Below are 23,759 nucleotides of genomic sequence, written 5' to 3'. Positions count from 1 at the left end.
TACTCTCAAAAGAATTAATGGCATTATTAAGGGGGGCAAAGTGTAATTTTATTGAACAAAATTGTTAAACTTAGTACCTATTAATATAATAATATTTTTATAAAAAAAATTAGGGGGGCCATTGCCCCCCCTAGTCCAATAACAGCTCCGCCCATGGTTGGACCTGAGGGCCTTAGTTTCTTTCTCCTTCAATATTTATCTTGATAATTGTAGTTCAATATAGTTAATCAATGCATTTGTAGATATGTGGTTCCAATTCATACCATGTTAACTGTAAAGTAATACAATTATTACTGATCATTGAACTGTGGATATGATAACATGAAGATAACATTTAACTATGGTCACAATTGCAGAATAAATGGGAACATCTGGAAAATCCCATTAGCATGGAGTCCTAGCACAAAGGCAATAAGCACTTGTAGGAGGAAATGACGAAGATGCCCAATGAGAAACAACTCTTAAATCCCGAAAAAGTCGCTGTAAGAATGAGAAAGCTCACCTTTAAGGAAAGCAGGAAGCTCATTTTGATGCCAAATGTCTTAGGGTTGTTTGGTAGTTGATTTCAAGTATTGTTGTTTAAAATGACGTGAAAACTGTAATTTAAAAAATGGTATGAAAACACGTGTTTCAAATATTCATAATGCAAATAATGTGTTTAGTAGCATATTTTTAAAAGTATTATTTTTTTATTTGAAGAGAGAGAAAGTTCTCTCTTGTGGTCTAATCAAGTGGGACCTACAATTTTAACATATTTATAAAAGTATTATTGAGTAATGTTATTTGAAAATTGAAAATTAGTAAGAGAAATTTTCTAAATTCAGTATTTAAACATCCTAAAATGAGAAACATGACTCAAACACTACGCAAAGAAATCTCCTATCAAATGTGTGTGTGTGTGTGTTTTTTTTTTTTTTTTGCCTATAGTTTTCAGTGTTTAAACACTAAAAACTATTATTTGAAGTACCTTACCAAACAGGCTCTTAATCTTATGAGACTTCACATTGCTTTATGAGAAGTAATGAGCATTGAATATCTTGTGTATACATTTATTTTCATATATATATATATATATATATATATATATATATATATATATATCAACTTGTAAAAAAACAAACAAAATATTGATGAAAAAAGTCATAAAAGCTTATTAATTTAGTAGGAAAGATTATGATGATTTTTTTTTTTTTTTTTGTATGCTTTAAAAGAGAGAGAACTATGATTATGGATGACAACAAATAGTGGTTTAAGATTAAAGACAACAACAAAATAGAGGTATGCAAGTGAAAGTTTTTTAAATGAAGGAAAAACTCTACTTTTTTTCTTACCTTTCCAATTATCGTAATTGAAAAACTTAATCACCACTATATATATCATATCAAAAAATGGATTGGCTCATAATAGGAGTAGATAAAAATTTTAAACAAAAATTAAAGTAAAAATATAGGTTTTTATTTATGGAGAATATAAAATTTTCATTAGTTGACAGAGCAAACAATATGGCATCATTTATTTTTGTTTGAAAAATAAAAATTAAACCCTCCTTTTGCCCTTGGTTGGTTTTGTAAAGGGCAAGATAAAAATAGCTTTTTTTTTAATGAAAATTTTAAATAATATTCTTATGAGTAGAAATCCTTTGTTATGGCTAAGCCTTACTATACCATCTTGAAGATCTTAGAGCATTCACATCAAGAGTCTTAAAAATTTTAGTATTTAACAACTCAAAAACTTACTTTATCTCTCTTAACACTTCACTTTACAATACATCCAATATCAAAACTTCTATTTTTTTACCACTTTATTTAAATATCCTTTCTTTATTATTTTTTATAATTTTTTAGTCTCTCTCTCTCTCTCTCTCTCTCTCAACCCAATAATCTTGCTAGCCACCACCATTAGTATAAGAAAACCCAATAGCCACCACAGCCAACAGCCACCTCACCCAACAGCCAACAACCAGCACACTACCAATAGCCTCCATGCCCAAAACTCAAACACTACCAACAACCACCACAAACCCACCACACAAATCCAACCACAAACCACCACAGCACAGTCGTAGCCACCATCACTAGCAACACCCATAACCTCGGCAAATCAGGACCCCCAACACCCAAAACCAAATCACAAACTCAACAAACAAACATCAAAACCACAAATCCAACCCACAACCACCACAAATCACAAGCCCACGTTAGAAAATCACAGACCCAAAATTAGAATGAGCATATTTTTTGACATTTTTCACCCAAACACAAATCACTAAACCCACTTAAACCCAGCCACACCTGTCGCAACCCAACCACACTTGACAAACCACCGCAACCCAGCTGCCCCAATTATCAGCAAAGACCCATGAACCATAAACTCGACCTCAACTTCTTCATCAATTTTGCCGAACCACTATCCACACCAGTTTTCAGAGTCAAACCGTAGCACAATGAGAAAGAAGGAGACGGAGAGAGGCTGGAGTTAGATCTTAGCTAAGTGAGAAAGAGGGAGACAGAAAGGTAGAGAGAAAGAGAGAAAAGATAGAGAGAGTAAGAGATCAGAAAGAAAGAGAAAGAGAAAATAATATAAAAACATAACTGGGTGTCAAAACTTATAACATTTGACATGTGTGATGTAGTGTGTTTTTTGTGTGTTAGTTGTTATTAATAACATTTTTAGCATTATAGCCCTCTTGATGTGAATGCACTTGGAAAATAGGTTACACATATATTCCATTACAAATCAATTCTTATATTCTCAAGCTTTGTGCATATCCATGACTAGTAAAAATAATGATTGAAAAGATGATGTCCTCAATTTACAATTTACTAGGGAATAAATTTTGAATGTCGGACAAATTTGAAATATAACATCTCAGGAATAACTAGGGTGCCCTTGATATACTCCTCGTAATTCTCGACATACTTAATTAAGTTAGTGAGAGGTGAACCATAAGAAGTTCCCATAATTTCTCTATACTCTCCCCACCATTTCATGAAGCTGCTCTTAGATAAGAAAATCTTAGAAGATACTGCATAATTTTTCATCAAGCCGTATACATAGTTTTCAAACTCAACCAGTTTTTTCTTTGATGATTCTTCATCCATAGCACTTGATTTTCGTTTCTTTTTTGATGATTCTTTGTTCATAACACTTGATTCTCTGCCAGTCAACGAGTCGCATAAAATGAAGGCCTCCTCAACATGTGCCCAAAAGCAAGAATCCTCTGTCAGACTTGACTTCACATTCTGTTTCTTCAAATCATTTGGACCACTTGAACTTGAAGGTTTCTCAGTTTCTTTCAGCCATTGCTCCAATTTTTTGTAATGTTCAAACCTTCCATTATTAATGTAGTCTCTTAAGCCCTTGTTGTAGTAATTAGCTATATCCAGTGCTTCAATCATCCTTCAATAATTTGTTCCCCCAAAGAGTGAGTGGGTATGAAGGAAGGCACCTACTGTCTGGGGTCTTTTCTCTGCTTGATCAACCATATCTTCCCAGTAAAATGTGAGGGATTTTTTATACCATTCCAGATGCATATCAATTGTTGTCATTCCATTATAGCTTTCAACCTATCTGTCATAGTATCTATCAGGTTCTAAGACTTTAGGAACAAATGTATTAGAATTTCAATATATATTATGTTGGCAAACCATGATCAAAACATAGAGTCTAAGTTTAGGCTTGCTCAAAGTACATTTTAATGTAAAATTGGAATTGAGTAATTGTAGGATTTATTGGACAAAATTTGCAAGGCTCGATCGATCGAAAATTAGACTCGATTGATCGAAACTTGTGCAAATTTAAATTTTTGCAAAATTTTCAATTTAGCCTAAGCCCATATGACGTGTAGGGTTAAGTGTTTTACTTCAAGTATAAAATAAAAAACCCAAGCTACATTTTAGATGTCTTTGGAGAGTTATATGTTGAATCTTTTGTGAGATCTAGATGTGTTTACCTTCATACACACATATAGAGTTATCAAGATCAAGATTCGTGTCAAGAACTTGATGATCTCTTCAGTTGCTGCATAAAGAATTTTAAAGAAGATCTTAAACCTTTGAGTGGAGTCTTAAAATCACAAGTAGGAGAACTTATAGTTGATGCAGATCAAGGAAAGAAGTAGTCTATGGACTCGAAGCTGTCACGTGGTCGTGATAGTAAGTGTTCTACACGAGGTAGTAATAGGATGTTAGTGGTTTAAATTCTATTGTAAAAACTTCAATTCTTTCATAGTGGATCTGTTTTACCATGAGGATAGCTAGATTAAATTCCCCCCCAAGTTTTTACCTGTTAGGTTTTCCCGGGTTATCACATCGTATTATTTACATGATATTATTTTATTGTGTTACCCTAGATTTGAATAATTTATCTAAGTAATCACTTGGCTAAATAACTAGGTTAATCAACTTGTGTTAAGGGGTCTAAAAACGTACAAGTGGTATCAGAGCAGGTTAGCTCTTGTGTTTAGATCTTTTAATTTAAGAATTGATCATTGACCCCTACTATCATGGATTCTTTAAAGTTCTTTTTGCTAAAAATCCAACTTGTCTACTTTTGGATCATATGGCTTGTTGCATGTGTTGAAGTCTTTTCTTGAGTATCTTGGTATAATTACATGTGCTGATAATTATGTGTGTTACATAGCTTTAACCGCCTTAAAGGCTCGTGATTCTTGTCTTTGGTATTTGGATAGTGGTTGTTTCAGACATATAACAGGAAATAAAGCTTTATTCAAGACACTTTTTGAAGGAAATATTGGGACAGTCACATTTGGAACTGGGAGCAAATCTGTGATTAGAGGCATTGGAACTGTGGATATTCCAGGATTACCGGTATTTGAAGATGTCTGGTTTGTTGATGGGTTGGAGGCTAACTTACTCAGCGTCAGTCAGATTTGCGACAATGGACTGAATGTTCTCTTTACCAAGTATGAATATGAGATACTTGATGGAGGAGGTGATTGCATGTGTATTGGTTTTAGGACAGCTGATAACTGTTATGGCATAACACCAAGTATAAGCAACAAGTGTTTTAGTGTGAAGATCAATCAAGTAGACCTATGGCATCAACGGTTGGGACACGCAAGTCATAAGCAATTAGAGAAGATCTCCAAATGTGAAGCAGTTATTGGTTTGACCAAGTTTGAAAAGATAGAGAAGAGCATATGTGGACCATGTTAGATGGGTAAACAAGTGAAGTCTAAGCATCTGTCTGTAACTGAAGTTCAAACCTTAAGACCTTTGGAGTTGTTGCACATTGATCTCATAGATCCTGCCAGAGTTCAGAGTTTAGGTGGAAAGAAGTATATATTATTTGTTATGGATGACTTCACTAGATATACTTGGGATGTGCTTTTGAGAGATAAGGCAGAGGCTCTTGAAAAGATGATACACATGCAAGAAATTGCAAGTTGAAAAAGGTACTGTGATAGCCAAAATAAGAAGTGATCATAGGAGAGAATTCAAGAACACAAAACTAGCTACTTTTTGCAAAGATCAAGGCACATATCAAGAGTTCTCTTCACCCAAGACACCACAATAGTATGGAATAGTGGAACGGAAGAATAGGGTTATTCAAGAAATGGCTTGTTTCATGTTAAATAACAAGAAGATGCCCAAGTCCTTTTGGGGAGAAGCAGTTAACACTGCATGCCATACACTCAACCGAGTATATTTCAGACCTAATTCCAAGAAAGCTCCATATGAACTCTGGAGAGGGAAGAAGGCTGTTGTAAAATACTTCAAGATATTTGGAAGTGACGTTACATTCTGCATGATAGAGAAAACCTAGAAAAGTTTGATGCAAAAAGCGACAAGGGACATTTTCTAGGCTACTCTTCCACTAGTAGAGCATATAGGGTGTACAATTTGAGAACTAAAATAGTTATGGAATCTTTAAATGTAGTGATCAATGATGAACTATGTCCAGAATCTCATTCAGAAGACACTCCTTCGGTTCAAGAGAAGACTATGGAGGTTGAAGATTCTCTTCCTAAAGATTATGTTAGGAAGCATAGTGATGAAGAACTACAACTATTGAAAGATGCTGTTTCAGAATCATCGGTTTCAAAACCATCTACTCTTGTTCATGAAACTCAACAAGAACAAAGTGAGCCTAGCTCTTCATCTAAGCAAAAAGGGACCTCAACATCTCTGGGTCAAAGGTCCATTTGCTAGAGTAAAGTTAAATCATCTTGTCACAAACATATTGGATAGTCTGAATGATAACATGAGATTGAAGTCTAAAGTTTTGAATGTCATTACTCACTCATGTTATCTATCCCAATTCAAACCAAAGAAAGTGGATGAAGCACTTCAAGATGCTGATTGGATTAATTCGATGCATGAAGAACTTCATCAATTTGTTCGGAATGATGTATGGGAGCTAGTTCTTAGACCAAAGGGAGTGAATGTGATGTGAACTAAGTGGATTTTCAAGAACAAGTCAGATGAACACGGTACAATTAATAGAAATAAATCAAGACTTGTTGCTCAAGGATACACACAAGTGGAAAGGATTGACTTTGATGAGACTTTTGCACCGGTAGCAAGATTGGAATCCATTAGGATACTCTTAGCAATAGCAAGTTATTTGAATTTTAAGTTGTATCAAATGGATGTTAAGAGTACATTTTTTAATGGGATGTTGCAAGAAGAGGTGTATGTTGAACAACCAAAGGGTTTTGTTGATCCTCATAGACCAGATGATGTCTAAAAGTTGAAGAGAGCACTCTATGGGTTGAAACAAACTCTCATTTCTTGAAATTTTGCAAGCATGAATGGTATAATAAGAACATACAATCTAACAGTTAAATTTTTAAAATTCACACTTATACGTGAAGTATGAAGAGTTTTTTCTCTCCACTAGTTTGTAAAGAAATTCTATTCAAACCCCCTAGCTCCCCCTTTATAATCATCATTCATCAGCCAAGGTTGACATGGACATGGACATTGATGGAGTTGGAAATGCCAATGGAAAAGAATATAATGCCAACTTGCTAAGAACTTTGACTCGATGCCTGAGATATTTTGGGAAATGATTGAAAATTGTGTACTCTTTAATCTTTATTTACGAAATAATCCCAACCCAGAGGGGCAGTAACACGCAAATACGCCAATAATGTAAGAATTAACTAATTTTGAATTCTTTTTTTTTATTTTATTTTTAAAGTATATTGGAATTTAGTACCTTTCTAGAAGTGAATTCTAATCAAATCATGAACCCCTTAAACTAGTTCAAAATTCAAAGCTATTTGTTGAAGGGCAATCGAATTTATAGCAAATATATCGCCCATTTTGGCCCCTAATTTCAAAAAATAAAAGATAATTATAACTGCAATTTGAGAAACTAAAATACCATTAATATCAAAATGGTGCCCAACCAAATTGACTTGGTTCAGTGGGTATTATCCTTAGTGTGTGTTAGTGGTGATGAAATTTGCCTGTTTATTTTACTAGTTAATTTATTTTTGCTATTATTTATGGACCATAATGCACTTTTTGGTACTATTCATGGGTTTCACTATACTATTTCAATTAACTTTTACCTTTATCTACAATACTTTCAGTAAAAAAATTTCACTTTCAGCAAAATAAGCAGATCCTAAACAGACACTTAGATGATACTTATACTAGATTCAAAGAATTTCATGACTTTATGGCAAAATATAAATTTTCTTCCATTTGATAACTCATTAACTAAATTGATATAGTTTCTTAAAAAAAAAATTAACTAAAATGACATGTAATATGGATCAAGCAAGACATCACAAAATTCCAGAATTTATATTCATTAAAAATCTAAAAACTTTGTGTGTAATTAACCAATAAAAGACTAAGTATGCGTTTGGATTGCGTTTTCTTTTGTTGCGTTTGCATTTTCCTTTTTTATTTATTTATTGAGAACAGTGTTTTCACATGGGATGTGTGCACGGGACCCACTACCTCTTTGACTGTCCAAATTTTTTATTGGAATGTGACTGTTCAGTGGGTCCTATGTACTGTTCACGAGATTCACAAATCTCTTTTTTCAGCAACTTTTTCATTAAAAATGGGTCCCACGACACTATTCATGCATTTAAAAATTATTTTCCTACGTGTTTTCAGTTTTCAATTTTTAGCAAAATAAGCGGTATCCAAACGGATCCTAAACTAAGTAAAATGCTCTAATATTCTATAGTTCCACACAGTAAACTTTTTTTTTTTTTTTAAGTGTTGGCATAGATATGACAATTCAATTGTGGGACAAGTATATTTTCTGAAATATGTACCAACTACCAGGTAGTAGAAGGGGAAGCTTTTAGCTTGTTTTTTGGGTCACCACATTGCACACGCGTGGCAAATGTGTAGTAAGTTATCTTTAGATGTAAACCTATTTGTTTTATTTTATTCCAAACTTTTGGGGTTTAAATGTTGCAGTTGAACTTTTATACACTAAGCATAGGGAGATAAATTGTAACTAGCCATTTATTTAAAGATTTCATAGTCGTCATATTTATAATTTAGCCTAAGGACATTGTCCATACTTTTTGAGAGCACCAAAAAAAAAAAAAAGAACTTGTCTACGACTCTAATAAATTCTCACAACATTTTGTGTTAACTTACGATAAGCACAAAATAAATTATCATGATCCACCACAACTCAATACAACAATATTGCGAAAATGTAAGATTTTATTTTAGAGTGTATTAGACTCAAGCAAGATTGCCCATGTACCACATACATACAAAACACATTGATATGAGATACCAAAAGCTACGAATAGTTGTTGAGATAATTTATTCTATTAAAAAATAATCATATTGAGAAAATTTTAGTCCACCTAGTGACTCATGTTGTGTGCTAGGCTAGCTTAACAGCCATCATGGAATTTATTTGCGCAAAAACAAAGAACCTAAGTTATTTTCTTCGGTGACCTGGGCCCTCTGGAATCGCCAGAATAATTTACGGCTTGGAAAGCAAGCCGTGCCTTTTGACAAGCTGTTGAGGGCGATTCAGAAATATTGATTTAGGTCTTGCAGCAGCAGCACAGGTCTTTGGCGTCATTCGGGAATGTTGCTAATTAATGATATCTTTTTTCTTGCTCCACATTTCTCATGTTTTAATTTTATGCATGCTCGTGGGCAATGTAATCAAGTTGTTCATTCACTTCCTAGAAGAGCAATCTTTTCCTCTCTCATGTCTGTCTGGATGGAAAATGTTCCACCAAACCTTTTACATGTACTTTATGCTGACTTGATCAACTTCATTTAATAATAATTATCCACTTGATTCTCAAAAAAAAAAAAATGTTGTCTGCAAGGAGAAATTTGAGCTTTGAACAGGTTGACCGGTATAGGTTTTAGTGAGGTCAAAATGGGCTTTTGCCCTTTTCACGAAAAAAAATCAGCATGTTGCCTCTTTTTTCAAACTAATTAGAAAAATGTCCCTCTTTTAAAACTCGATTTTCTCAAAATCGAGTTAAGCCTTATAGCGACGTTTTAAGGAGCCTATAGTGACATTTTTAAGGACCTATAGCGGCATTTTGTAACTTAAGCTCTATGAAGTCAAGTTATAGGTAAAAAAAAAAGAAAAAGAAAAACTTGCATGTAACTCGATTTCATGGAAGTTGAGTTACAAAACGCCGCTATAAATCCTTAAAACGTCACTATAGACCCTTTAAAACATCGCTATAAGGTTCCAGAAATTTTTTTTTTTTTGAAACTCAATTTTAAGAAAATCGAATTTCAAAGAAGGGGTATTTCTTTAATTAGTTTGGAAAAATAGACATTTGCCCATTTTTTTTGTGTGCGAAATAGGCATTTGCCCATTTTTTCCTTTTGATTAAAGCATTGGGTTATGGTCTTATGGGTTATGGCCTACTTTCTTAGTAGCCTAGAAACTGAGTTTGTTAAACTGCACTGCACCATGTCTTTCAATCACTCAAATAAAACTAATTTAATATGCATGTCAATCAAGTCATGTTATCATAAGGGGAAAATATTACTCAATTTAAATCAAAAGAAAATTGAGGTTGAATTATTAAACAAAAGCAAATGGAAAAAAATAATAATAATCTCAATCACCCATTTTCTCTTCCATTTTTCTTCTCTACGAGGGATGGCGGTGAGAGTGGTGAGAGATAGCGACTAATTTTTTAGAGATGGTATTAAAATATGTATAAAAATTAAATTATAAATAACATGTGTAAAAAGAATTAAATTATATATAACTAGCTAATATCCCGCGCGATGCGCAGTGCATTTTGATAAATTTTGTAAAGAATTATTTATGATCTATTGATTGCATGAGTACTATTATTGTTAGTCACACTTATTCTATAAAGTTTTCTACTAAAACTAAATTCAAACTAAATACAAACTAAATACATTGGGGGGAAATTTCTCTAATTCATGCAACCAAGAAATGTCATCAGATCACAGTTCACATCGTCACCTACAAACCTGTTTGTTCCTAGGTGTCTTTCTTGTATGATATATGCTTTATATATCAATTAGCTATAAAAACTTATAGAATTTCATGATACAAAAAAAAAAAAAAAAAATGTAATAGTGATGCAACAATATCACAATTTAACCTCCAAATTTTAATTAAACTAAGAGTAGCTAAAAACAGATTCTTACCAAGTATATGTATCATATAGAAAACCAAAAATATAAATTGGCACATAATATGAAAAAATAAGCCTAAATACATTACAATGTCACATAAGTAAAAATGTATATATAAAATTTAAACAAAATATTTAAGACAAACATAATATTTTGAAAATTAACTTACTTTTCAAAAAGAAAAGCATAGATATTGTGAGAAAAATTATGGAAGTTTAAATTTTAAGTTCGCTGGAAATAGAGATTTATATTGGACAAATGTGGAGACAAATAATATTTACTCAATTCATTGAATCTGACTCTTACAATTCTGCTTTGAAATTAGTTTTATGTAGAAAATTCAAAATTTTTCTTAATTCCTACATTTTCCATAACATTTAGATTCATCCGTATTTTTTCAAAGCATGTAAAGTTATAAATGTATACAAATTTTTTGAAATACATTGAAAGAAATGCATTTATAATTACTTAATAATTTGATATAAATACTAAATTTAAATGAGGTAGAAGTCTAAATAAAAAGAATATTATACAATGTACCACTTGGTATAATTTCATACTTTTTCATATAAAATCTCTACTTTTATATATATATATATATATAGACACAGACACGCACACAATCAGGGCAATCAAAAGAAGAGTTAATTAATTTTGCCATTCCTATCAGGGATGTGATAGGGATATATTGGTTTTGACTCTGAGTCTTTTGACTGTCCCACCCCATCACAAGTAAGAAAACTATTTACCATTTGCATACGAAGCAGTTTGATTTGATTGATTTGATATACTGTAGGTTATTGTTGATAAACAATTAATGTTGTTGAAAAAATATTCAGATTGAAATCAACCATATTTTACTGTTTATGTCAAAAAAGTTTCAGACATTTAAAAAAAAACATACTAATACTAAATATATAATTATATTTTTTTTACTCTTGAAAATATGTTATATGGTACGAAATATATTTTTTCCATTATGGGTATTTTCAACACAGTTTTTATAACATTTTTTAAACCACAATTTTTACATTATTTTGAACATCCATTCTTGAAATCTGTTACTAAAGGCCCTAACGATTGGATCATAGTTGATGATTCAGGCCAAGCACGTCACGATTTACGAACCATCCCAACTGAGACCATCCTTGTTTTTTAACCTATGTGACTAACCCATTAGTATTAAAAATTTATAAAGGCCCTCTAGTTCATAAAACAAAAGGCCTCCATAATTACCCTTTGGACTCCCCATCGGTCAAGGTATGCGTAACCCAACATATATTAGCAAAACTATCTACACAGCAAGCCAATTGGGCTTAGCCTACAGGTATTATTAGAGCATATCTTTAGCAGGATTGACTCAATTCAGCAAAAATAATAGCCCCTATTGCAGTGAACTCAATTACGATAGGCCTTATACAGAGTTAAAGCACTCGCAGCAAAAAAAAAAAAAAAATTGAGACACGTTATTCTGTTTACTACCCAGTTACACTTTTATCACATCAGAGATAATAGAAGAGAGAGAGAGAGAGAGAGGGAGAAGGCTGGTGGAGATCAAAGAGTCGCTGGAATTTGAAATGGAGTTGATGATCTGGTGTGATTCAACTTTGCTGTTATATAAGAAATAGATTTTTATTTTATATAAATTGACAGAGTTTATGTTTAATTGAACTTGGATGTTGAAGGTTTTTTCACTAATTCAGTTTGCTGTGTATGTGCTATACTCAATTTTCTTTACCGAATTTGATGTGAAAAAAATGTTTTCTTGCATGTTCTTGGCATTGATTTAACTTAATTTATATTCAATTTATTTTCCATTTTTAAATTATTCAATCAAGCTGGCAAATTACAATTCAGACCCTGATATTAAATTCACTTACAAATGAACATGAATTTGATATGGCTGTCAACTATGAAGACTTATTAGGAAAAATAAAAAGTTCAACCACTTAGAGCATCCACAGTAGTGGAGCTATATAGGTATATTGCTATTCAAACACAAAAAATGATGCTCTAGTAGTGGAGCTATAGCAAAAAAATTTTTGCTTCTAGCTACAGTGCACATCTAAAGATAGATGTGCACTGTTCTTTAGATGTGTACTGTAGCTCAAAGGTAAAAAAAAAAAATTATTTTATTAAATTTCTCTCTCTTTCATTTAAAAAAATATTTTCTCTTTCTTTCTTTTTCTCACTCTCTCCGGCTTCTCTTCTTTCTTCGTTTTTCCTTCTGTCTCTCTCTCTCTCTCTTTTTTTTTTTTTCTCCCTCATCTACTCTCTGCTTCGCCGACCTGTTCTTCTCTGCTTCTCTTCTTTCTTCATCGTCGATCTGTTCTGGATCGTCGATCTTCGCCGACCAGTCCTCCATTTCACTGCCGATCCTCATCTTCATCGCCCACGTCACCGTCCCATGCCGCCGACCCATCTCGCCCAGTCCTCCATCTCACCGCCAATCCAAGCTCCATTGCCAATCCAAGCTCCATCGGCACCGCCTTCATCGAACTCAAGTCCTCCATCTCACCACCGACCAGTCCTCCATTTCTCTGTGATTTGTGTGGGTTTCTCTGTGATTTGTGCGGTGGTTTTTGGCTAATTTGGATTTTTGGCAGTGGTGGTGGATCGGTTTGTGGTGTTTTTTTGTTTTGTGGGGTGTATTATTTTATTGTAATAGAAATATTATTTTATTGTGATGTTTATATTATTTTATTGTGTTGAAAGCTAAAATAGATCTACTGCTACAGCATATTTTGTAAAGTGTATAGGTAAAATAGATAAAGTAACTTTTTGTAGAGCTAAATTGCTAAAATTTTAGCTCCACTGCTGTGGATGCTCTTAGAATTCTTTCTTATCATTGGTTGTGTAATACTCCATTTTCAGTATTACATAACTAGCATTGCATATCATTCCTCTTTCTCTTTTGTCTTAATTTAAGTTTTTTTTTATTTTTTAGCAGAGTTTCCATGTCTTCTTCTTCCCTTGGATTGGATGTCTGGTATTGGACTTTATTTTTCTACTTTTATTTGTATGCAATTTTTATTGGATTTTAACAAGTATGTTTTTAACATGGAGATTGAGACTATAAACTAATGAGTAATGACCCCCGCACACTAGGACAAAGTTTATTATTTCAACATGATTTGGTTATTATGGTGCATGCAAATCTGCAAATGCTTGCAATCCTTTAGCAAACTCAATCAAAATGTGAGAAAATATTATGTTCAAACAAACGATCATATATATCATGGCTCTAAGCCAACTTCAATTCTTTGTTTTTCAATGATTTTTACACTTTTTTTTTTTTGTGTGCTCAAAACCTAATTTCCCAACAACAAGATGCGAATAGGCTAACTATATATTACAAATTGCAGATGATATGCTCCCATTTATGCAAATGATTGATGTGGCTGATATTGATTTTTCCTTAATTGATTCAGAGAGGGCAAAGATGCCAATTGCCAAGGTTTGTGAAGTTTGTTTAATTCTTCATATTCTAGAAGCCATAATACATGGAGAGTTGTAAGGAGGAAGATAGGTAAGAAATGTGATGCTCTATTGTTGATCTAATCAAGGTAAGCTATGTTTGATTCTTATTATCAATTAAAAATGTATTGTATATAAATGTTTTTTTAACAAGAGGTTGCTGATATTTCCAAGAGGTATGAAAGGTTTGATTTAGCATTGACAAGAAGTATATAATTCAATTAATCCTGCTTTCATGAGGAAATGAGGACAAGAAGACAAACATCTCATGAGTTTCACATACACAATTGCAGAACCGGTTCATAAACCATAGAAATATGGAACATGCAAATGGACAAATGTTCATGTACAATGATAGATTTGCTAAGAAGTGTTCATAAAAGAAATATTCAACTTGTGGTGGTGTTCATAAAAGTAACATTCAACTAGCATTGATAACACCTACTCTTCTAAGTTTATGAAATTTTACATAACTTTTGTAATCTTTTGAAATTATGTTGTTTTAAGTTTTAACAAGTTCTGTGTTTATTTTTATTTTTATGTGAACTTTTATTTTGAACAAATTGTTTTTATTTTCATATATTTTCAAGTTAATACCTTGAACAAAATAAATATATTTAATTTCTACTTTACTATCCCGTGCATCGCACGGGTTAGCGACTACTAATAGTAATAGTAATAATCAATCTTGCAAAGAGGTATATAGTCAAAATCGAAGAAAGAAAAAAAAAAAAAAAAAAAAAAAAATATATATATATATATATATATATATATATATATATATATATATTGTAGCTTAATAGAGGGCGCAATCTTCTCTAAGAAGAGTGTTCCAGTTCCAGTTTCAGAAAAATCTTCTCTAAGAAGAGTGGCAGTTACTATGGTTTTGTAAGTATTTGTTTTTATATTCTCTCTTACATATTAATCTATTTGGAGACCTACCCCTTTTTTTTTTTTTTGAGAAGGTATTTGGAGACGTACCCTGTATCTCCTTTTTCTTGTTTCAAAAATCTTTCAGTCTCCAACGATGTTAATATGTTGTAAGTAACTGAAACTACCCTGATTTTGAGTCTATTGCATGGATAATGTTCACGTCTTCACGCTTCACTCTTCACTCTTCACAGATATTCATCAAATCGTACAATTCTCGGAAGTTGTCCTTTAGAACATTTCTTTTTTCTACGTACATATTCCATATATTATATTTATATTATGATTAACACCGAAGTCAAACACACAACGAACGTGTCGGCAATAAGTTAGGACCAAGCTTTGATTAACAAAACAAACGTGCTTGTATGTGCGGTGAGCTTAACTTTGAGTAAGAAACAACATCTTCAGCATAACATAAAAATTCTTGGCTGAAAAAAACAAAAAAAAGAGAACTATGTGTGCGTTGCCTAGCGGCTAATGTGCATTTTCAGCGTTTGCGTTTTTGTCTGGATCCCATAGCACTATTTACGATCTAACTAAAAACACAAAAACGTATATACCAATACATTTTTGGGTCCCATGACATTATTCATACATTTAAAAATTATTTTGCTACAGTATTTTCAGCAATAAATTTTCAGTTTTCAGCAAATAAGCGGTATACAAACACACTTTATTTGTATAATTTTATTAATGTTTTTTTTTTATTGTAAGGACAAAAAACAAAAAGGTTATCCATTGATCCACTCAGTAAGATGATTTTTTTTTATTTTATAAGTCAATAGTTATGACAATGAAAGGAGAATTTGAGTCTTAAATGAAAGGAGAATTTGAGTCTTAGATGTCATAAACATATTAAAAGATACCAACCAGTTGAGCTAAATTGTGATCTTAACCAAAAGAATGTGAAGGCTAACACACAAATACATACGAAACACATTGATGTGAGATACTATAAGCTACGAATAGTTGTTAAGAAATAGTAATTTATTTTATTAAAAAATATTCACATTGAGAAAAGCTTGGGGGTAGAGACGAGAGAGGTGTTTTGGTGGGTTTGGTTTAGAGAGTAATTAATATACGTCTGTTGTTACCATTCTTGACTTCTAGTGATGTGATTGTGTGTAAGTGAGAAAAATTAATTTAAAAAAAATTAAGGATCCGGTTAATGTGTGTACCCTTAAGGCACATATTAACTATCCCTTTTGGAAAAGTTTTTATAAGGAATCGAAAAAATTGTCAAAATAGTTCATTATTTTTTTGTTTTTTTATAAAAAGTTTTCTAAAATGATTTACTAATATATACCCTAAGGGAACATGTTAATAAATCTCTTTAAAAAATAATAGAAAACAATGACCAAATTTGTGTATAATGAATTCTATACCCAAATTATGTATTCAAAACAATTTACCAAATACCACTAAATATGAAAATAGGTGTTCTTTTTTCTATATTCAAATTCAGAATTTGAATGAAGAACACAAAAATTGAAAAGTAATATGCCCAAGGTTGTGTAAGGAAGAATGTGAGCTTTGATCGGGCTGACCGGTACAGGTTTTAATTGAAGATTTGGGTTATGTCCTTTGGGCCTATGGCCTGCTTTCTTAGTAGCCTAGAAACCAAGATTGTTAAACTGCACTATACCCATGTCTTCCAATCACCCAAATAAAACCAATTTAATGTGCATGTCAATCAAGTCATGTTATCATAAGGGGAAAAATTTTCTCAATTAAATCAAAATAAAATTGAGGGTGAAGTACTAAACAAAAGCAAATGGAAAAAATATTATCTCAGATCACCCATTTTCTCTTCCATTTTTCTTCACAAGTTTTTTTTTTTTTTTTTTCCAAGTTTCCACATTGGAGGTAGCTTCAACACTGAAAAGATCAAAGAGAACAGAGAGTGTTGAGAGATAGTGACTAATGTCTTAGAAATGATATTAAAATGTGTAAAAATTAAATCATAATAGAATGTGTAAAAGAAATTATATTATATAATTTAAATAATATGAAATATATATACTCACAGTCAGGACAATCAAAACTCATTTTTTGTGGGTTCCAGTTAGCTCAACTGGTAAAGTCTCTGATAGTTGAATAAGAGATCTGAGGTTCCCGCCTACACAAAAAACTGATTGGCTTCTTGGTCTGATGATAAGAGCTGTTATCAAGAGCGGACGTCATAAGTTGAAATTAAAAAAAAAAAAAACTCATTTCTCTTTTCAAAATGAGAAAAATTTGCGGGGATCAATAGAGCAAGGCAAGAAGAGGCAATTTTGCCATTCCTTCCTAGAAGAGATGAGATAAGGATTGGTTTTGACTCTTTTGACTGTCCCACGCCATTCCCAGGAAGAAATCTATTTACCATTTACATACGATGCAATTTGATTTGATATACTGTAAGCTATTGTTGATAAACAATTAATGTTGTTGAAAAAAAACTTCAGATTGAGAAAAACCTTGTTTACATGGTGACTAACGTTGTATATATGGAAGGAGAAACTTGAGCTTTTCGTTAGGTTGATCAATATGAATTCTGACTAAAGAGTTCAGTAATGGCCTTCCTTAGTAGTCTAGAAATAAAAAAGTAGATTATGTAGTGCATCATACCATGTTGTTTAATCACCCAATTAAAGCACATTTAATGTGCATGTCAACCAAGTCATGTTACTAAACGGAAACATTAATTTAAATTAGAAAAAAATTGAAGTAGCTAGTTTCCCAATATGAGCTAACATGTACTATTATGTTTGTATTTAGAGAGAGAGACCCACATAATATGCATGCATATACAAGTAATTTACCCATTCTATCAACCAAAAAAAAAAGTGATTTACATATTAATTTTTTAAAAATAAACAAAATCACTATGGGTGAGATAGTAAGCATAAACAAATGGCAAAAAATAAACCATCACCTGTTTTTCTCTTTCATTTTTCTTCTCCGCAAGTCTTTTATTACTTTGCCTAGTCTAATTATGTTGCAATGAATATAATTCTTTAAAAAAAATGTTGCAATGAATACATTTATTATCACCTCAACACACAATAATATAAACATTTGAATTACTTTTTCTCCTTGAAAATTCATTATTTATGCGGTAGAATTTGTACTCTATATAAAATATAAAATAAAAATAAAAATAATGTCAGGTACAAAACTTTTCAGAACTAACCAATTCTATATCTAAAGGCAGTTTAGTCCTTAACCATTGTTGAGAAAAATGACTAACTAGCCAAACATTGTAAGTTGGTTTTAAGTATCAAATTAATTAGTTTTAAAAAATTTTAAACTTGGTTAATATTAACTTAAACCTCATATATATATTAGGCTTTTTGATGAAAAAACTATATAAAGCTAGGTGGGCCACCACAGAACTACCATCCGCTAAAACTCACACATTTGGCAAAGGCCCTAACTTTTTTCTTTTCACAAGAGCATAAAGCAAATTGTATTGAGTCTATTATTGACCATAAAAATTTAAAGTCACCCATCTGCATATTAGTCCTCTCTTCCACATGCCAAGATCCAGATCCAAGTCCAAAGCAAAACCCAAACCCACATATAGTTCCAAACTTCCCAAATTTCCATACTTTATTTTATGAGAAATGATATGTCCACAACATTTTTACAACATTTTTACAACAAATCTTAAGTGTCAGGTTGTTACTGGTTGTTATTGTTGGGGCAAAAAAATAATCTTAGTGTTAAGTTCAAATTTGAACCAATAATAACTAACCACCTATGATTTGTTGTGAAAATGTTGTAAAAATGTTGTGGACGTAGCACCTCTCTTTATTTTATTTTATTTATTAAAACACTGAAAAATTAATTAAATCTCTAACGGTCAAAAAAATTGGTGAAACCGAAAGCCCCACTTAACGTTCACTCTCTCTCTCTCTCTCCCCCTCACTCCACTAACGGTCATATTTCATCTCCTCCTCACTCACTGTCTCTCCCAATCCCAAAGCTCTATCTCTCTGTGTCTCTGTCTCTCTGTGTGTCTCTGTGTGTGTGTAATGGAACCAGCAAAAATCGATTGGAAGAGAATAGAGTCTATATTTGTGGAGGACGAACTGTATGAGCACATAAACGCACCCAAGTGGGTGGATTTCTTGGCTCCTCACGAATCTGTGGATGATGAGGCCTGGTTTTGCAGACCAAGTAAGCTTTTCTTCCTTCTCAACCTCTATGCTCAAATACTTTGTAGTGAATGGATCAAATTTGCTTCTTTTTTTTTTGAGTTTTTGGGTGTAACACTATAATGGGAAAGTTTCTTTTTATGCAGTAGTGTTGTAAATTTTTCGAAAGCATGTGTGGTTGTTGATTATAGCTGAGAATTTTGTTGGTATTTTTTTTATGTGAAATTTTTTGAGAAATTGTCTTTGATTTTTCAGATTGCAAGCATCCGAAGACAGCTGAGGATTTTCTCAAGTCAACTCCTTCTAAGGTTTGTAGTCTTGGTTTTTTGAATGCTTTCTTGGATACTTTAGTGTTGTTTGGTTGCTCAGAAAACGGAGGAAAATAAAGAAGAAGAATGAAATTTTGAATCTTGGGTTGATTCTTTAAGTGGGTACCTAAGGTGTATTATCAATTTGACCTTCAATTTGGCTTGTGAGCTTGATTGAGGTGACCATTTTAAGTTTATGCTTTAGTATTGTTTGGTTGCTCAGAAAATGTAATTAAATAAAGAAGAAAGAAAGTTTGAATCTTGGGTTGATTCTTTATATGGGGGCCATTTTAAGCTTCTTTAGAGACTAACTCAAAAAAAGACGGAAGATTCGAGATTTCGTTTTCTTTTCTTTTCCTCACTTTTCCTAGTAACCAAACAGAAGTTTAATCCTATATAACTGGCTGATTTTCTCAATTTTTTCCCCTTTTTTGGGTTTGGTGAAGCTCACAAGCTCAGCTACTGGTTCTGAATCTTTTCCACTCCGTGATCAAAGTAAAAGGTACTAATGAAATTCTAGCTTTATTACAGTCCAATTCAATTAGAGTTTTTCTATATATCATCTAATAATGATTTTTTTTTTTCCAATTAATTTAGAGATGCTAAATTGAAGAGAAGAGGGCTTACCAATCCCAAATTCAATGAAGATAGTGAAAATCAGAACCCAAATTTATCAACTCCTCCAGTTCACCCTGCCAAGTCCACAAAGACAGCAATCAAATCAAGCACAGAGAAGAAGAAAATGGCTAATGACATGCCGCAGAACAATGAGTTGCCAAGGCTGAAAAGCACTCTCTCAGCAAGGAACTTGTTTGCAGGGCGGGATATACTTAATCAGATCACTGAGTTTTGCAATGAATTGAAGAGAATGGCGACGAGGACGAGGGAGAGAGAGACTGTGGAGAGGTTGATTGTGGAGAAGAGTAATGTGGTTGTGGAGGAAAAGACTGCGAAGGAGGGTTCTTGTGAAGTTTTGGGGGAAGTGAAGGAGAAGGAGAAGGAGAGGAAACCATTGCTTGAAGTGAATAAAGAGAAGTCTCTAGGAATGGGGGAAAGCAGTGTTAAAGAGAGGAACCCATTGCTTGAAATGGATAAAGAAAAGTCTCTAGGAATGGTGGAAAGCAGTTTTAAAGAGAAGCTGAGGAGGAAGAAGTAAGTTTGTTTTGCTCTCTCTTATTTTTAAGAAGATATCTTGTGCATCTAGCGTATCTTCATCTCTCTCACAACATACAATTGTGTGAGACTCACATTTTTTGAGAGATATGAGACATATTCTAGATGTACTTGATACTTATTGCTCAATTTGTGCATACATGTGTGCGTGTGTAAATCTGTGTGTATGAATTCTAATGGAATGGTTTCAGTTTAGCTAAGTAAGTTCACTTACAAAAGATTATGGAATTGGTATTGTAATCACCATATGAAGTTGATATTGAGTGCAGGAAATCCTTTGTTTAAAACCATCTTTGATGCAACTAATTAAGTAGTGATTAGTAATGGCAAATGAACCATCATATCTGTCACACCATATCAAGCATATGCCAGATATATGAGACAAATATTGCTCAATTTATGTATCAATGTTTTTTTTTTGTGTAATTGAATGATTTTCACTTACCTGAGCAAGTTCACATACAAATTTGAAACAATGTCTATGAAATTGGTGTTATAATCACCTAATCTAGTAGACATTGAGTGCATGAAGTCCTTTGTTTAGAACCATCATTGATGCAACTAATTGAGTGGGGATTAGTAATAACAAGAAGTACATGCAAAATGGATGATTGTGCACATTGATATAATGGATCTTGGACAAGCAGGTCAATAATTTGTTTCTTGGTGAACAAGGTAAAAAATGGAATAATCTCAAATGTTGGAAAGTTGGGACCATTGGAGTAACACAAAATGGTTATCCCATGGTCGTGAAAGTCTCATTAGGCAGATTGTTAAATGAAGGGTTTAAGCGATTGATCTATTTAACAGCAGTTCAATTCACAAATTGTGTCTTCAAGCTAGCCTCTTTCAAATAAAATTATCTTTATTTATCAAAAACAGAAGGGTTTAAATGATTGACCATATCTCATTTTTTGGTATGATGATTATCTGTGCAGAAGAGCTGATGAGGCAGAGAATGTTCCAATTTCTCTTGATTTGAACAATGTAAAGCACAAAAGGGAGGAAAGCCTGCTGCAAATTAGAACAAATCCTCCTTCTCCTCAATGCTTTTCTGCTACTCGTGGACTGACCAAAACCACCCCATCAAAGGCTTCCAAATCCAGGATGATGGTATGTATATGTACTACTTTTTGGGTTCTTGTTCTGTTCCAACTCTCGTTCAATATTGGCTTAAAAGTTAAAAGCATAATGAAACACATGATTAAGGCACATCTAGATTGAGCTTTAAGCAAGCTCGTGGATTTGGAAACTACTTTTGTTTAGCAGCAGTTATTATATGTTTATCTAGATTACTCAATTATGTAGGTATGGAAAACCCTCTTAAGAATTGACTCAGTTAACTCTCTTGGGCAGAACCAACGTTGGTCTGTCAACTATACTTGTAAAACCCATTGGCACACCTATTGCAGGACCTACATTGATCCCTACTCCATACCCAAACTTCGTACAATACTTTATTTGTATGTTTGACAATTTGCTTGTTATTGCACTCAAGAATAGTTTAAAGTTGCTTATAATTGCACAAGTAATGTTAAGGACACAAATTTCATAATCTTTCTCTCAACTATTGATATGACAAGTTGTAATTGAAGCAATAAATTTCACAGGAATTCACCACTGAGACCGCTTTTATTAACACCAATCACAATATGCCACCTTAGTAATTAAGGTTGTTGCGCCAATGATGTTATGATGTTCAGCATGACCACTTGCAGCACATATGTAGACTGGATTCCATGCAAGTCTTTTTTCTTAAAACTATGAATTACCAATTTCCTGATTGATTTGTATTCCTACAGGCTACACAGGAGAGGGGGATACTTCATGAAGTAGAGCAAAGTAAGGAGGTGATGAAAGAGGAATCTGCAGAAAAAGTCCGACCTGAATCTATTGTTGAAGGAAGAGAAGCAAGAGCCTTGGACGTATTTTGGTTCCTCAAGCCTTGCACACTATCCAACTAATTGGTTCACAATTGAACAAGAACTTCAAACTCATTCTTTCATTCTTTTTAGTGTAACCTGCCTCATTGTTGTATCTTATAGTTTTTCTTCTTAATGATTCATTTGGTGTTGATAATATAACTGTAATAATAAAGAACTCAATAATTGTACTCAAATTCATATTAATTACATCAATAAAATGTTGTATCTTAATATCTCCATTCCTATGGAGTATTTCTGAACATGTTAGTGAAAAAATTGTTTTTTAATTTTAACGTTATTGCAAGTAGTCCTTTCTATCATGTCAAACGCCAATCATAAGCGTGTCATATTTATTCATGAGAGACAAATCAATAAATCACAAGAACAATCAGTGGGTGATATTGTTCTTTCAGGCTGATTGGTGATGGTGAGTGCTCCTTCTGGATTAGAACCTCTAACTGCATCTTAAGATCAAGGCAATATCACCAATGTTCTAAGAAAAGTAAAAACAATTGGTGTCATGGTTCTCTTTCCTTGTCTTTTTCCTAGTGTTGATATTATTATACACTAGACAACTCAGTTTTGACCGGGGGGTTCTTCCAGATAGGGATAGAAAGCTACATTGACAAACTGCCAAACTCAGCTACCTATCCAAAATCGGCAACCTAATCCACTCTTTCCAAGCTTGATCCTTTCTCTGTTGGCTGTTGCTATGCATCTGCTCTTAACACAATGCACTACAGTGTTGTGCATGTTTGACACCTCAATTCTGTCTCTTCTTGCAGAGGCTCGTACCCAAAAAAAAAGTACAGAAAAAAAATATTCTACACATGCAGCTAGAATGGGTTTAGAATTAAGTTGCTGAGGTTCCTGTTTTTTCTTATTACCTTTTTCTTTTTTTTGTTGGATTGACATATATGTCGGTGTGCAAGATACATTTAAAAGTAAAAATCTTCTTTCCCATGGAATCCACGAGATATAATCCATCAATTGGAGCCTGCCATACATACTATTTTTTTTCCCTTGGAATATGACTAAAGTTTAAATAAAAATTGATATAGTGCAATTGGTAAACTTATATGAAACATTGAAAATGGGACAAAATATTTTTATAGACAAAGTTTAGTTACAAAATTAGTTATAGTCTAAAACTATAACCTTACTCAATAAAATAAACACTAGTACATATTTTGA

The 23,759-nt window shown here is 32.8% G+C and overlaps 1 protein-coding gene across 1 annotated transcript; it reads left to right on the top strand.

Moving 5' to 3' along the window:
• Window positions 1-18,903: 18,903 nt before the first annotated feature.
• Window positions 18,904-22,804, top strand: LOC142615457 (uncharacterized). Its single transcript, XM_075788195.1, has 6 exons — window positions 18,904-19,181; window positions 19,415-19,467; window positions 19,914-19,969; window positions 20,065-20,619; window positions 21,579-21,753; window positions 22,443-22,804. Exons 1-6 carry the CDS (start codon window positions 19,037-19,039, stop codon window positions 22,602-22,604), a joined length of 1,146 nt encoding a protein of 381 aa, XP_075644310.1. The 5' UTR covers window positions 18,904-19,036; the 3' UTR covers window positions 22,605-22,804.
• The last annotated feature ends 955 nt before the right edge of the window (window positions 22,805-23,759 follow it).

Source organism: Castanea sativa, chromosome 11, assembly GCF_040712315.1.
Source record: "Castanea sativa cultivar Marrone di Chiusa Pesio chromosome 11, ASM4071231v1".
NCBI classification, from domain to species: domain Eukaryota; kingdom Viridiplantae; phylum Streptophyta; class Magnoliopsida; order Fagales; family Fagaceae; genus Castanea; species Castanea sativa.
The sequence above is the reverse complement of the archived record's forward strand: the minus strand, read 5'-3'. Positions and strand labels throughout refer to the sequence as shown.